General features: G+C 49.3%; 2 protein-coding genes across 2 annotated transcripts in view; both read left to right on the top strand.

Annotated features, from left to right (window-relative positions):
- LOC123347552 (antigen WC1.1-like) overlaps positions 1-14310 on the top strand; it is an 838191-nt gene that overhangs the window by 480678 nt on the left and 343203 nt on the right. The window lies entirely within an intron of this gene.
- Positions 1-14310, top strand: part of LOC123355832 (scavenger receptor cysteine-rich type 1 protein M130-like) — a 420264-nt gene that overhangs the window by 208958 nt on the left and 196996 nt on the right. Inside the window, exon 4 of the mRNA XM_044998590.1 lies at positions 65-379. Coding sequence (XP_044854525.1) covers positions 65-379 — 315 coding nt within the window. The remainder of the gene's footprint in view (positions 1-64; positions 380-14310) is intronic.

Raw genomic sequence — 14310 nt, 5'->3', positions numbered from 1 at the left:
CTTCACACCCCAGTTCTTTCAGAATCAGACGATTTAAATTCCCTTTTCATGCATTTCCTTCTAGAATTCACAGATCTGAGGCTGGTGAGCGACAGTGACTGTGCTGGGCGGCTGGAGGTTTTCTACAATGGGACGTGGGGCAGTGTTTGCTCCAATCAGATGTCTGGAGACACCCCAACAATTGTCTGCAAACAGCTGAACTGTGGGGATGGAGGACAGATTGAAAGAGACTTTGAATATGGAGAAGGTTCTGGTCCCACATGGCTGGACCATGTTGCATGCAGTGAGCAGCACAGCTCCCTCTGGCAGTGCCCGTCAGAGCCCTGGAATCCAAAGTCATGTGATAACCGAGCAGAAGAGACCCATATTTCTTGCGCTGGTAATTCTGAAACTACCTGCATGTGCTCGTGAAAACACACGTATACGCGATGTGTTCAATTAATTGAAGGGTTAGAATACAATTTGTTGTTGTTCACATCTCAGTGTAGGCCGATGTAAATTCTCAACACAAGATACAAACATATTTTCATGATGTTTTATAAGTATAAACATTTGTCTGATTTACAACAAACATGGAAGTTAATCAATTAATTATACAATGTGCTATAGTAGTGTGAGAGCGAAGAAAAGCCTCTCCCTAGAGCCCATCTTTAGGCAGCTCTGTGGTTATTAATCCTTTTGGGATGAACAGAGATGGGCCCAGGCTGTGCAATTTGGGTCGAGACTGGAATCCCCCACAAGTCTGGGTGCATGTTGGCCTGGAGCAAATTAGTTAGGTATTAAATGACCGAGAGTTCACATTTCTGTTCATACAGTGCTGAAATTATTGGTTTAAAATACAGATAAATTCTACTCCCACGTCACACACACAGCCCAGTGCACTCACCTCGGCTTTTTCTCTCCATAGGAAAAAAAGCAAAACCAACTCAGACCCCTTTTACCGAGTGCCCGAACTCTCCAAGCTGCACAGGTATCTCTGCTTCTCTGTGTCTCACCCTTAGTCCCTAAGGACTTTCTCAGCTGTCCCAATAACATGTGAGGTTTCTGCATTTCCAGACCAGGAGAAGTTACGTGTCGTGGGAGGAGAGGACGGATGCTCGGGGAGAGTGGAGGTTTGGTACCGTGGCTCCTGGGGAACAGTTTGTGATGACTCCTGGGACATGGCGGATGCTAACGTTGTGTGTAAACAACTGGGCTGTGGATCTGCTGTATCTGCCCTGGACAAGGCTGCATTCGGCGAGGGGACTGGTCCCATCTGGGTGGAGAAATTGAATTGCCGAGGGACAGAGTCATCTCTCTGGGACTGTCCTGCCAAGCCCTGGGGTGAGAGCAACTGTGGTCATAAGGAAGATGCTGCTGTGAATTGCTCAGGTGAGTGACGGGAGATGTTTCTGCTACATGCTGTAATTTTCAGGGAGGAGGATGGATCAGCCCACGCCCCCATCCCTTTGGTCCCAGACCAGGCCCTCCCCTCGCCTGTGTGCAGGAGCATCATGGATGCTGTGAGGTGGGACTTTTGTGGGGTCAGATTGGCTCAGGCATCAGCCCACAAAGCCCCTGCATCCCTGTGCTGCTCTGATGGAGCTTGTGGAAGTGACAGCTGGAGACAACCAGGGACTCTCAGAGGCGAGGTTCCCCCCGGGAACAAACATGTCACCTACCCCTCACTCCAGGCTCCAACTCTCCTCCCTTTCCTTTTGCAGGTCTGACAGAGAGGACAGATTCTCCAAATACCCCAGTTAAAGCATCCCCCTCTTCCCATCAAGGGTTAAATTTCCCTGGAGCTGGGTGACAGTGGATGAGCTGCAAGCTGCAGCCAGAGGGAAGGAGCTCCTTTCCATAGCCTGTGAAATCTGAGGGCGAATGACACCTGGGTGGGAGCTGCAGGCACTGCTGATCCAGAGGATGCCTGTCTGCTGGCTCCAGCTGACAGAGCAGGGGCCCATGATTTAAACAGCAGCCTGTGAGCTGCCCCCATGGCACATAGATTGTCCCAGTCCATTACCCTGCTGTCCTGGGCCGTGCAATGAGTGACTGGGGAGCTCCCTGTCCCTCCCTGCCCCCTGACTCTCACAGGATAAACTCTCCCTTGTGCATGTTCATTTCCATCCAGCTGCCTCACGCCGCCCTCAGACTGACAGTGGGAGAGTCACCGTGCCTGTGGTCATCTGCATTATCCTGGGGGCCCTGCTCTGCCTGGTCTTAATCATCCTGGGGGCTCAGGTGCGAAGTGCCAAGGCACAGCGCAGAGGTGGGTCCTGTTTGGTGTCACTGTGTGAAATGCCTCTGCAATAGCAGGGGGGCTGCAGGGTGTCAGGGTGAGGGTCGATACCGGGCTGGGTGGGGTGGCCGAGGACACCTAACTCTTCTCTCATTTAATATTTTGTTAGTGGAACAGCCCAGCCATGAAATCTGGAGATGATATTAGCTAGGGATCTTTACAGTTTCAGAAAAGCTACATGTGTATCCCCCCACCCTCCCGTGATCAACTCCAGAAGTGCCTACTCAGGCTTCCAGCCATCACCTGTCTCTGAGTGGGAACCTCCTGTCCCACCTCTTTGTGGCCAGGGGTTTTTAATGCTGCACAGCCCTCTGCCTTCCATTGTGATACCCCCAACAAACCAGTCTGCCCACAGGCCAGCCCCCATGCTGTGTGTTCTCCCCAAGGGCTATGAGCAGTGTATTGCCAGCAGTTACAAATCACCACCCAGCTCTCTCTCAGCAGACTGCACCTTGTTAGTAGGATGAAAGTATCACAAGGAACACTTTAAAAACAATAAAAATTCCTCCACACTTGCTGAACACACTAGAATTCACCCGTCTTCCTCATGGGCAGCCTGGTAGACCAACGTCCCTGCAAATATTCAGTGTTGGGATCCCCGTGGACAGAAGGCCCTGCCCATTTGCTGAATCAAAATGAAGGCCCTGAGTCTGTTTAAACTCAGCCTTTCATATCAGAAATCTTTCTTTGTCTCATGGTCTCTGGTAACCCAGTTTGAACCACTCTGTGTAAACCACCCTAAAGGCTGTTACCTTCTGGAGTTCTTACAATCTCATTGGTTCACCTTAATCAACCCCCCTCCCCCCTGCCACACACACACACACACACGCACACAGTTTTTATTCCTGGAGGAGCTGTGGTAACCCTCCCACATGCAGTAGAACATAAACTATTCATAGATTTAATACAGTGATTCCCAAAGATACTGCCTCGGGTCAGGGCCGGCTCTAGGTTTTTTGCCTCCCCAAGCAAAAAAAAAATTGGCTGCCCCCCACCCCAGACCTGGGATCCCCCCGCCAGCCCCTGCTGCCCGAGCCCTGGGCTCTCCCTCCCCCACCTGCACCCCCCTGCCGCCCCAGCTCTGGGCCTCCCCTAACCAGTACCACCCTGTTATCCCAGCCCTGGGGTTCTCCCCCACCGACCCACACCCCCTGCCAACCCAGCCCTGGGCTCTCCCCCCCGACCCACATCCCCCCTTCAGCCCCAGCCCTGGGCTCTCTCCCCCTGACTCACATCCCCCCTGCCATCCCAGCCCTGGGCTCTCCACCACACACCCCGTGCTGCCCCAGCTCTGGGCTCCCCCCTGCCACCCCAGCAGTGCCCCCCTACCTACACACACCCTGCTGCCCCAGCCCCCTCCACCTGCACCCCCTGCCACCCCTGCCTTGGGCTTTCCGCCCCCCGTCCCCACCTGCACCCTCCTTCCACCCCAGCCCTGGGTCACTGGTAACTTGCTCCCAGGGCAGGTCATTCAGCAGGAATTTTGGATGTGCACAGAACACAGACAGGATTGGTTCCCATATGGTTACAGAACTGTAATAAAGTGGATCAATTTTCAGCTTGTGATTGGAAGATATCTCGATGCATATTATAAGACTGTCCTCCATAAATGAGGAAAAGTCAAGGTGCCTTTATTATTCTTTTGTTCCACTCTTTGTTTCTATGGGGAATTTTCCAATACAATATCCCTGTCTTCCCTTTAAACAAATAAAACTAAAAAAAAAAAAAGGCTGTTGAAAATAGGCTTCTATCTCCCTTGCTAGGCTTTCTATAGACCACCAGACCAAGGGGATGAAGTGCACAAGGTGTTATTCCGGCAACTAGCAGAAGTTACTAGATCGTAGGCCCTGGTTCTCTTGGGAGATTTTAATCATCCTGATATCTGCTGGGAAAGCAATACAGTGGTGCACAGACAATCCAGGAAGTTTTAGGAAAGTGTAGGGGATAATTTCCTGGTCCAAGTGCTGGAGGCAGGGCGGGCTCCAGGCACCAGCTTATCAAGCAGGTGCTTGGGGCGGCAACTTGGGAGTGGGGCGGCACTTTCAGGGATTCGGCGGAGGGTCCCTCACTCCCGCTCGGAGCAAAGGACCTCCCGATTGCGATCGCGGCTTTTTTTTTTTTTTTGGCTGCTTGGGGTGGCCAAACCCCTGGAGCTGGCCCTGGCTGGAGGAACCAACCAGGGGCAGAGCTCTTCTTGACCTGCTGCTCGCAAACAGAGAAGAGTTAGTAGGGGAAGCAAAAGTGGATGGGAACCTGGGAGGCAGTTACCATGAGATGGTTGAGTTCAGGATCCTGACACAAGGAAGAAAGGAGAGCAGCAGAATACAGACCCTGGACTTCAGAAAAGCAGACTTTGACTCCCTCAGGGAATTGATGGGCAGGATCCCCTGGGAAAAATAACATGAGGGGGAAAGGAGTCCAGGAGAGCTGGATGTATTTTAAAGAATCCTTATTGAGGTTGCAGGAAAAAAACATCCTGATGTGTAGAAAGAATAGTGAATATGGCAGGCTACCAGCTTGGCTTAACAGTGAAATCCTTGCTAATCTTAAATGCAAAAAAGAAGCTTACAAGAAGTGGAAGATTGGACAAATGACCAGGGAGGAGTATAAAACTATTGCTCGGGCATGCAGGAGTGAAATCAGGAAGGCCAAATCACACCTGGAGTTGCACCTAGCAAGAGATGTTAAGAGTAACAAGAAGGGTTTCTTCAGGTATGTTAGCAACAAGAAGAAAGTCATGGAAAGTGTGGGCTCCTTACTGAATGAGGAGGCAACCTAGTGACAGAGGATGTGGAAAAAGCTAATGTACTCAATGATTTTTTTCCCTCTGTCTTCACAAACAAGATCCGCTTCCATACTGCTGCACTGGGCAGCACAGTATGGGGAGGAGGTGACCAGCCCTCTGTGGAGAAAGAAGTGTTTCGGGACTATTTAGGAAAACTGGACGAGCCCAAGTCCATGGGGAGGGATGCGCCGCATCGAAGGGTGCTAACAGAGCTGGCGGATGTGATTGCAGAGCCATTGACCATTATCTTTGAAAACTCATGGTGAACGGGGGAGGTCCTGGATGACTGGAAAAAAGCTACTGTAGTGCCCATCTTTAAAAAAGGGAAGAAGGAGGATCCGGGGAACTACAGGCCAGTCAGTCTCACCTCAGTCCCTGGAAAAATCATGGAGCAAGTCCTCAGGGAATCAATTCTGAAGCACTTAGAGGAGAGGAAAGTGATCAGGAACAGTCAGCATGGATTCAGCAAGGGCAAGTCATGCCTGACTAACCTAATTGGCTTCCATGAGGAGATAACTGGGTCTGTGGATGAGGGGAAAGCAGTGGATCTGTTATTCCTTGACTTTAGCAAAGCTTTTGATACTGTCTCCCACAGTATTCTTGCCAGCAAGAAATATGGGCTGGATGAATGGACTATAAAGTGGATAGAAAGCTGGCTAGATCATCAGTCTCAACGGGTAGTTATCAATGGCTCCTTCAAGCAGAGTGCCCCAAGGATTGGTCCTGGGGCCAGTTTTGTTCAATATCTTCATTAATGATCTGGAGAATGGCGTAGACTGCACTCTCAGCAAGTTTATAGGTGACACTAAACTGGGAGGAGTGGTAGATACGCTGGAGGGTAGGGATAGGACACAGAGGGACGTAGACAAATTAGAGGACCTGGCCAAAAAAAACCTGATGAGGTTCAAGAAGGACAAGTGCAGAGTCCTGCACTTAGGACAGAAGAATCCCATTCACTGTTACAGACTAGGGACCGAATGGCTAGGAAGCAGTTCTGCAGAAAAGGACCTAGGAGTTACAATGGACGAGAAGCTGGATATGAGTCAACAGTGTGCCCTTGTTGCCAAGAAGGTTAATGGCATTTTGGGCTGTATAAGTAGGGGCATTGCCAGCAGATCGAGGGACGTGATCATTCCCCTCTATTCGACATTGGTGAGGCCTCATCTGGAGTACTGTGTCCAGTTTTGGGCCCCACACTACAAGAAGGATGTGGAAAAATTGGAGAGTCCAGTGGGGGGCAACAAAAATGATTAGGGGGCTGGAGCACATGAGGAGAGGCTGAGGGAACTGGGATTGTTTAGCCTGCAGAAGAGAAGAATGAGGGGGGATTTGATAGCTGCTTTCAACTACCTGAAAGGGGGTTCCAAAGAGGATGGATCTAGATTGTTCAGAGTGGTAACAGATGACAGAACAAGGAGTAATGGTCTCAAGTTGCAGTGTGGGAGGTTTAGGTTGGATATTAGGAAAAACTTTTTCACTAGGAGGGTGGTGAAGCACTGGAATGGGTTACGTAGGGAGGTGGTGGAATCTCCTTCCTTAGAGGTTTTTAATGTCAGGCTTGACAAAGCCCTGGCTGGGATGATTTAGTTGGGAATTGGTTCTGCTTTGAGCAGGGGGTTGGACTAGAGGACCTCCTGAGGTCCCTTCCAACCCTGATATTCTATGATTCTATGATTCAGATAGAGAGGTGCACTGTCCATTTAGTCCACCAAAATCCTTCTTTGGGGGCTGCAAGATGAGGTCACACCAGTATCCCTTATCCAGTCTGGGGATATCTGGGCCAAAGCCTTCTACTCCTTGGGCACACTTGTTCCCCATTCACAGGGCCACGTTACTCTATCAGTGAGCTCTCCATTCACAGCAAGCTGCAGCATGAAGTTTTAGCTACCACACTCCCTCCCCCTCCCTTCCTGTTGATAGTGGCCAAGGGAATGCTGGGAAATGTAGTTCTTTCCCTGCTCCAGAGCTGGCTTTATAGGCAGGGAGCTAACCAAGGAACTACACATCCCAGGGCCCCCTGTTGTTTCGCAGCTCCCAGGCTGGATCCCTGCCAGCTGCCGCCCCTGCAAATGGGCTGCCCCAAGCAGCTGCTTGCTTCGCTGGTGCCTAGAGTCGCCCCTGCCTGGTGTTGCACAATCTATCTAGGGTGACCAGACAGCAAATGTGAAAAATCGGGACGGGGTGGGGGGTAATAGGAGCCTATATAAGAAAAAGACCCCAAAATCGGGACTGTCCCTATAAAATCAGGACATCTGGTCACCCTAAATCTATCCCAGGGAGGGGTTCTGAATATCACAAGGAGAGACATCATGGAAAAGGCACCTAGAGAAATTGGAAATATTGTCAGGAAAAAAGTATATAAAAATCGAGCTCTGGTAAATTGTTTTGAAGAGAGTGATCCAGTAGAAAAGATGATCTTAGGAGGGAGAAATGCGGGAAAGGAGCATTATACTGTAGTATACTCAAACCTAGCACATGTAGGGGATTTTACATTTATAGCACACGATACAAACATTAGCTACCAGCTCCTTGGCAAGAAGATGGAGAATGGGATTGCCATCAACATATATGTAACATTCACAACTTTCCAGTAAGACAATGCCCATAGTCGGATCTCATGCTTCAGGGCTTCAGCCGGTCACCCACAGGGGTCAGGAAGGAATTCTGGGAAGCCCCCATATTTGTGTTTTGTTTCTGGCCCTCCTCTGAAGCATCAGGCATTAACTACAGATGGAGATGTGACGCTGGATGGGCTGGACCAGTCCTCTGAGGTGCTATAGAGAAACCTGTTTCTAAGATATCTGGCTGGTTTGTCTTTTCCACATGCTCAGGGTCACACCAATTGTCAGATTTGGGGTCAGGAAGGAATTTTCCCCCAGGTCAGATTGGCAAAAAGGGACCTTGGGGGATTTTCATTTTCCTCTGAACCATGGACCATGAATCACCTGCCAGTATTATCTAGGCATCTCTCATCTCATCAGTTCCCTGCCATTGCTGGGGCCTGGGACATTGGTGGTACCTTAGTCACTCCTGTTTTCTGCCTGTGGCACACAAGAGCTTATTCTTCTGAGGACTGAAATGCTTTAGTCTAAATGCATCTTTGGGCTCAAACCTAGGGGTATCTGGGTGAAATGCAGTGGCCCGTGTTATACAGGAGATCAGATTAGATGTTCTAATGGTCCCTTCTGGCCTTAAACTCTATGGGAAAAAAAGTGTTATCATCATTTTGCAGATAAACTCCAGTGTGGGGGGAGAATTATTTAAGCTGCTCCAAAGGTCAATAGCCCGGAATAATGGGATGAGATTAAAAAGGAACATTTAAGATGAATGTGAGGAAGCTTCTTGACAGCAAATTAGCCCTGGGAACCATCAACAAAGAGCTGTTGTGGAAAGAAACCCTGTCCCCTGGCTCATTTCAATTCCAGCCCTGGGAATGTGCTGTAGCTTCAGGCTCACACTGGGCCCAGGAGGAGGGGCTGGATGATCCCACAGTGTTTCCCATCTCTGGTTTCAATGACCCTGTGCAAACCCTGCCCTTTGTTTTCAGGCTCCAGAAGACCCTTGGATCCCTTCTCTGAGGCTGTGTACGAGGAGATTGATTATAACCTGATGAGAGAGAAGCAGGAGATGTTCAGTCGCTCAGGTCTGTGTGTCTCACTCTTAACAAAAAGAACGAGGAGTACTTTTAGCTCCTTAGGGACTAAAATTTATTTGGGCATAAGCTTTTGTGGGCTAAAACCCACTTAATCAGATGCTTGAATAAATTTATTACTCTCTCAGGTGCCACAAGTACTCCTGTTCTTTTTGCTGATACAGACTAACACGGCTACCACTCTGAAACCTGTCACTCTTAACAGGGAGCAGCTATCTAATGCCCTTTCCCTCTGAGGCCCTGGCCCAGAGTGAAATCACTGCAGCTTCAGCCCTGTGAGCTTCTCATTGGCGCTGGGCAAAAGTCTTCATTACGAAATGTTTGATGAAAAATGCGGGCTCAGACACACCAAAACCTTTCACAAATTCCTGTCAATTTCACCCAATTGTTCCAAATACACACAGAACAATTCATTTCATTTCAACATTTTCTAAAGAAAACATTTTGTTTTTTCAATTTGATAGTATTTTTCCATTAGAAATTTCCTTTAATTTTATCTATAAAAACAAACAAACAAAAATTGACTATTGTCCAAAAAAACACCAAATGGTTTCATTGAACATTTTACTTTTCAATTTGCCAAAAAAAAGAAAAAAAAAGTCATTTTTGGCTCAACTCAAAACAATGTTGTTGGGTTTTGTTGTTGATGGCCGAGAACCAAACCATCTGTTTTTTGTTTGTTTGTTTTTGTTTGGGTTTGGTGTTTGTTTGTTTTTTGCCAAGCTCTAGCTGTGGGAGCTGGGTCTGTGGTGAGACCAGCAGTTACTCATGTAGACTGAGGGAGATGGGCTTCCTTCCCACCATACACTGAGTGTCCCAATTCTACGGACAGTTAATGTCACTCTGCCCGTCCTGCAGCTTTGGAGTGTAACCAGTGAGGGGTCAGGAAAGTGACTGTCTGGGGCCAGGCTAAACTATTATTTGAAAATTCTCTGGAGCATTGGAGCAGGGGATGTTCTGTGCCCCCCTCCCACCACAGCCACTGGTCTGCTGGGTCGGTTCCTTCCTGCCCCGGAGCAGAGAGATCAGCCCAGGAGAGCCTCATGAGTTTGAGTCATGGCCCTGTTATCCTTTGTGCCATTTTGTCTCAATGTCTGATGGGAACATCCTGCCCAAGGGCTGTGCTGTGGTGGGACTCTGGGAACATGCTCAGGGCATCCCCCAACACCACTGATAAATGGTTACAGTGAATCTCAGACTCTGCTCTGGGCCTATCTTGGCCTAATCGGGAAACACCAAGGAGAGCTGATTGACTGATTCATGGGGGAGGTGGGTATTTCCCTGAAGAAGGAGGGTCCCCTCTGTGGCTGAGGAGGCCAGGACCATTATGGAACTTCCCTGGACCAGCAGCCAGAGACGTGCCCTTCACTCACCCCAGTATATTTCAGGTCAGATTGTAGCATCCCCTCAGTCACATTTACCAGAGTGACATGGAGATTTCTCTTGGGGAGTCTGTCAGCCTCTCACTGCTCAGAGTTGCTGTGAGTCACCATCTTCTGCAGAAGAAGGAATAGACTGAGACCAGAAATCCCACTCCAGGCCCCAAATGTGTTCCCAGTCCCACAGTTCTGCTGTTCTCACTGATGAATTTCTGGTTCTCGTCTCTCCAGTCTCCTATTCAGATGACTCAGTGGCGAAGCTGCAGTATTACACCGGGGACAGTGAGGGGGAAAATGATCCTGGATCAGAACAAGGTAATGGGGGAGGGGCAGACTCAGGCCGAGAGACCCAAATCTGGGCAGAGAACAGAATTTCTATGACACTTTCTGCAATCGCAGCCATTTCCCCTCACATGGTTCCCATCTTACACAGTCAGGTCTAATCCCATTGAACAGGATTTCTGCCAGAATCTCAGGATGGGAACATGTGCCCATCTCCTGAGCACACACCCCTGAGAGTGACTCCCAGTGACCTCCCCAGGTGAAGAGCTGGCGGAGATGGGTCAGTGTCTTTGGGTGGAAGGCGTCAGTGCCAAGCAGGGCTCCTCTCTCATCTCTGAGAGAGGGGGGGAATATTGTCCTATGTTATAATTACAGATGGGCTCAACCCAACTCACTGATCTGAACCCACCAGAATTTTAGGGGAAGGGAATTTGCAGATTCTGACCCTAACTCTGGATCTCAGTTTTGGGGCTGGCACCTGTCACTATAACAGGCTAAATCAAAATCCTGGATCTGAACTTCCTGGCTTGGGCCCATCTCTAACTGTAAACAGGGCAGCCTTTCTACCCCAGCTGCTCTCAAGGGAGTCCATGAATTTGGGCACTTTGGGAGTTTAGCCTGTGGCTGGGGGAGGAGACACTGAGCAGATGAGCCAGTTCTGCTGAGAAGCTGGAGCGCTGCCAAGCTGAGCCCTGGGCTGCCTGAGAGACTAGTGGAGAGCAGGAGCTCACAAAGGATCAGAACAGTGAACTCCCAGCAGGAGCTTTAATTCCTGCAGCGGGGAGGTTTCTCCTCCCCAGTGAGACAGGAGATCAGCTGGATTCAGAGACCATCTCTGGCCTTGCCAGGCCTGTGTCCCAACCTGTTATCTCAGCACAAGCCCAGATCCTGCTCCCACTGAAACACATACAAGAGCTGCAGTTGGATTCTGCAGGGACAGGATTGGCCCATAGTTATTTGTGGGACTCCTGTTTTACTGTCATTCTCTGACTTGTGCCCTCTCACAATGGGCCCCTGCGACTTCCCTCTCATGTGCCATGATAAACAACTCTAGTTATAAGCACCACCTGCGCTGAAGAGACACTGTTGGTGCCAGGGGCTGAGTGTGGTGTTTGCTGTTCTAGAGGGAGCTTCCCCAGGGGGGTCTCAGTTGGATTATGATAACGTGGAGGAGCCTTCCTTGAACGACATCCCCAAGACTCCAGACAGCCGAGGTGAGTAGTGACTCCGACTCTTGGAAGCAACGTCACCCTGATGAAAAACTAACTGTATTTCCCAGTAGGAACAATAGCGGTTTGTTAAGAAAACCACAAAGTTCACCCACCAGTATTGTCTATTGGTGCAATGCTGGGGGCGCTGACCAGGTGCATTACAAGAGACTTGTGGAGGCCCAGGGGTAGGGAAGCGTGTGATATCCTAGGTCATGACAGAGGCCCATTGCAGAGACTGAAGGAGCAGTTTGCTCATGAGCTATCCATGCTGTACTTGGCTCAGAACACTGCTCTGTGACCCTCACTGCCATGAGCACTAGGGTTACTCACTATTTGTAAACATAATGCATCAAAGCAGAGACCTTTACATAGCAGTAATGTTCCCTGCCAGCCTTTCCTGGCATGCAACTATGGCAGCTTATATACAGCTGTGTCAGACACACTGTGACAGGGGGATGGGCGGGACATAGAGATTTTACACCCGAGGGCCAATGTCCCACCCTTATTAGCTGGCTCAGCTCCCACTGGTGTTAGTACATTGGAAACTGATGGCAGTTTATGGGGTAAACTTTATCAGGAGAAAGCAGCAAAGAGTCCTGTGGCACCTTATAGACTAACAGACGTATTGGAGCATGAGCTTTCGCGGGGGAATACCCACTTCGTCGGATGCATGTAGTGGAAATTTCCAGGGGCAGATATGTAATTTCCACTACATGCATCCCACGAAGTGGGTATTCACCCGCGAAAGCTCATCCTCCAATACGTCTGTTAGTCTATAAGGTGCCACAGGACTCTTTGCTGCTTTTACAGATCCAGACTAACATGGCTACCCCTCTTATACTTTATCAGGAGAATGCATTGAAAAGACATTTTAAAAATAATGTCAAGTTTAGGAAGCCGGAGACAAACTCTGGACAATTCCAAGTCATTTACATTTGTAATTATTGTAACCAAATGCCTTGTGGAAAGATCCCTCTGAACCAGATTCCAGTCACCTCTTTCCAGAACTCCCCCTTCCCCTCGTCATCTGGGAGCTCTAGGATCCACTCAACCAGCTACTGAAATGTATCAAATCAATCTGATCTGTAAATCCCCTCAGTCTGAGGGTTCCAGAGCAGGGCTTGTCTTACATCCCTGAGGGTGGAAGGGCTGAGAGAGCCCCAGGGACCAATGAGGCTGGCACGTCTGCAGCTTGTAGTTTATTTCTGTCTTCACTGTGAATATTCTCTTAATTACTTCACATCTTCACGTCAGATGCCCCTGCCGTGCCTGGAGATGTCCCAGGGGATGGTTATGATGATGCCAGAGAAGTGTCTGACACTGAAGGTGACCCTCATTTGGGGCAGAATAATGAGAAAGGCACTGGAGCGAATGACAGGGATTCACAGACAGGTGCGTGGAGAATTGTTTGCACTTCACACTGTCTCTGAAGAATGGGAGAGCTGGAAATGTTGGGTATGCAGCAAGAGAACAGCCCTGGCCAAGCCAATGCCTGTGAGGCAATCTCTCCTTCCCTCACCTCTCCATTCCCTCAAAGCAGAGGCTTCAGTGCCTGCCATGGAGAAAGGAACAACAGGGTCCCTGCTGGGTGGTACTTCGTGGTCAAACCAGCAAGGTACCTGGGATCCTTCTGCCTCTAGGTTCCAAATCTTGTGTTGCTGCCACACCCTGGATGTGCTCGATTCCCACACGTTCACTGTGCATGTATCTTTTGGGCAGAATCGTATACACCAATGTCCTGTTACTGCTGCACCGGTGTTAAAGAGCCCATTACACATTTTGTAAAATCTGGGATGGGCTTTGCCCATTGTCCTTGGCCAATATCTCTCCTCTCTTCCCCATTGTGTCATGAGCAGAGACACCATCAGCCATCCCAGAGGAGGTGCAGTGGTGATGAAATGTGCATTGATTAGTACTTGATAAGAATAACCTGCTAATGTTCATTGCTAGGCAGAGTGAAAGTTATGATGTTCTTAACCAAGCGCTCCTTGCTGGCAAGTGCTTGGGTTTTGTACATGGAGTGACAAAAAGCTACAGCTGGCACTTGGCAACTTTACCTGGTCTGGAAACCAAAGCTTTTACTCTCCAGACTATGTATAGAGATGACGGATTAGAAGTTGTCATAGACCCAAGACTGAAGGGGGAATGATTCCCATCTGTACTGTTGAACAGAGGTTCTCAGACTGGGCAGCACAGAATATATTCTGGGGCAGCATGAGAAACCAGAGCAGAGAGCAGTGGCTCTGTTCGGGTACCCAGTTTTGAAGGCAGCTGTCATAAACAGACAGTTAAGGGTTAACTCTTCTTTTACCTCTAAAGGGTTAAGAAGCTCACATAACCTAGCTGACACCTGACCAAAAGGACCAATAAAAAGATAAGATATAAAAAAGAGGGAGGAGGGATATCAGTTTTTTGTCTGTTCAGTAAGTTTGTGCCGATGTGGAAAGATCCAGGATTCCACCAGCTAACATTTCTTAAAAGTAGTGAGTATTAGAGAAGAATTCTCTTAGATTTCTTTTCTTTTCTTTTGTGACTTCTTTTTGCATAAGAGGGAGAATCAAATTTGTGTAACTAAGCTTTTGCCCAAAGGGCAGGGGCGGCTCCAGGCCCCAGCACGCCAAGCGCGTGCTTGGGGCGGCATGCCACGGGGGGCGCTCTGCTGGTCGCCAGGAGGGCAGCAAGCAGGCAGCCTTCGGCAGCATGCCTGCGGAGGGTCCGCT

This window comes from Mauremys mutica, chromosome 1 (assembly GCF_020497125.1).
Source record: "Mauremys mutica isolate MM-2020 ecotype Southern chromosome 1, ASM2049712v1, whole genome shotgun sequence".
NCBI classification, from domain to species: Eukaryota; Metazoa; Chordata; order Testudines; family Geoemydidae; genus Mauremys; species Mauremys mutica.
Note: the sequence above shows the minus strand (reverse complement) of the source record. Positions and strands in the feature narration are given on the sequence as shown.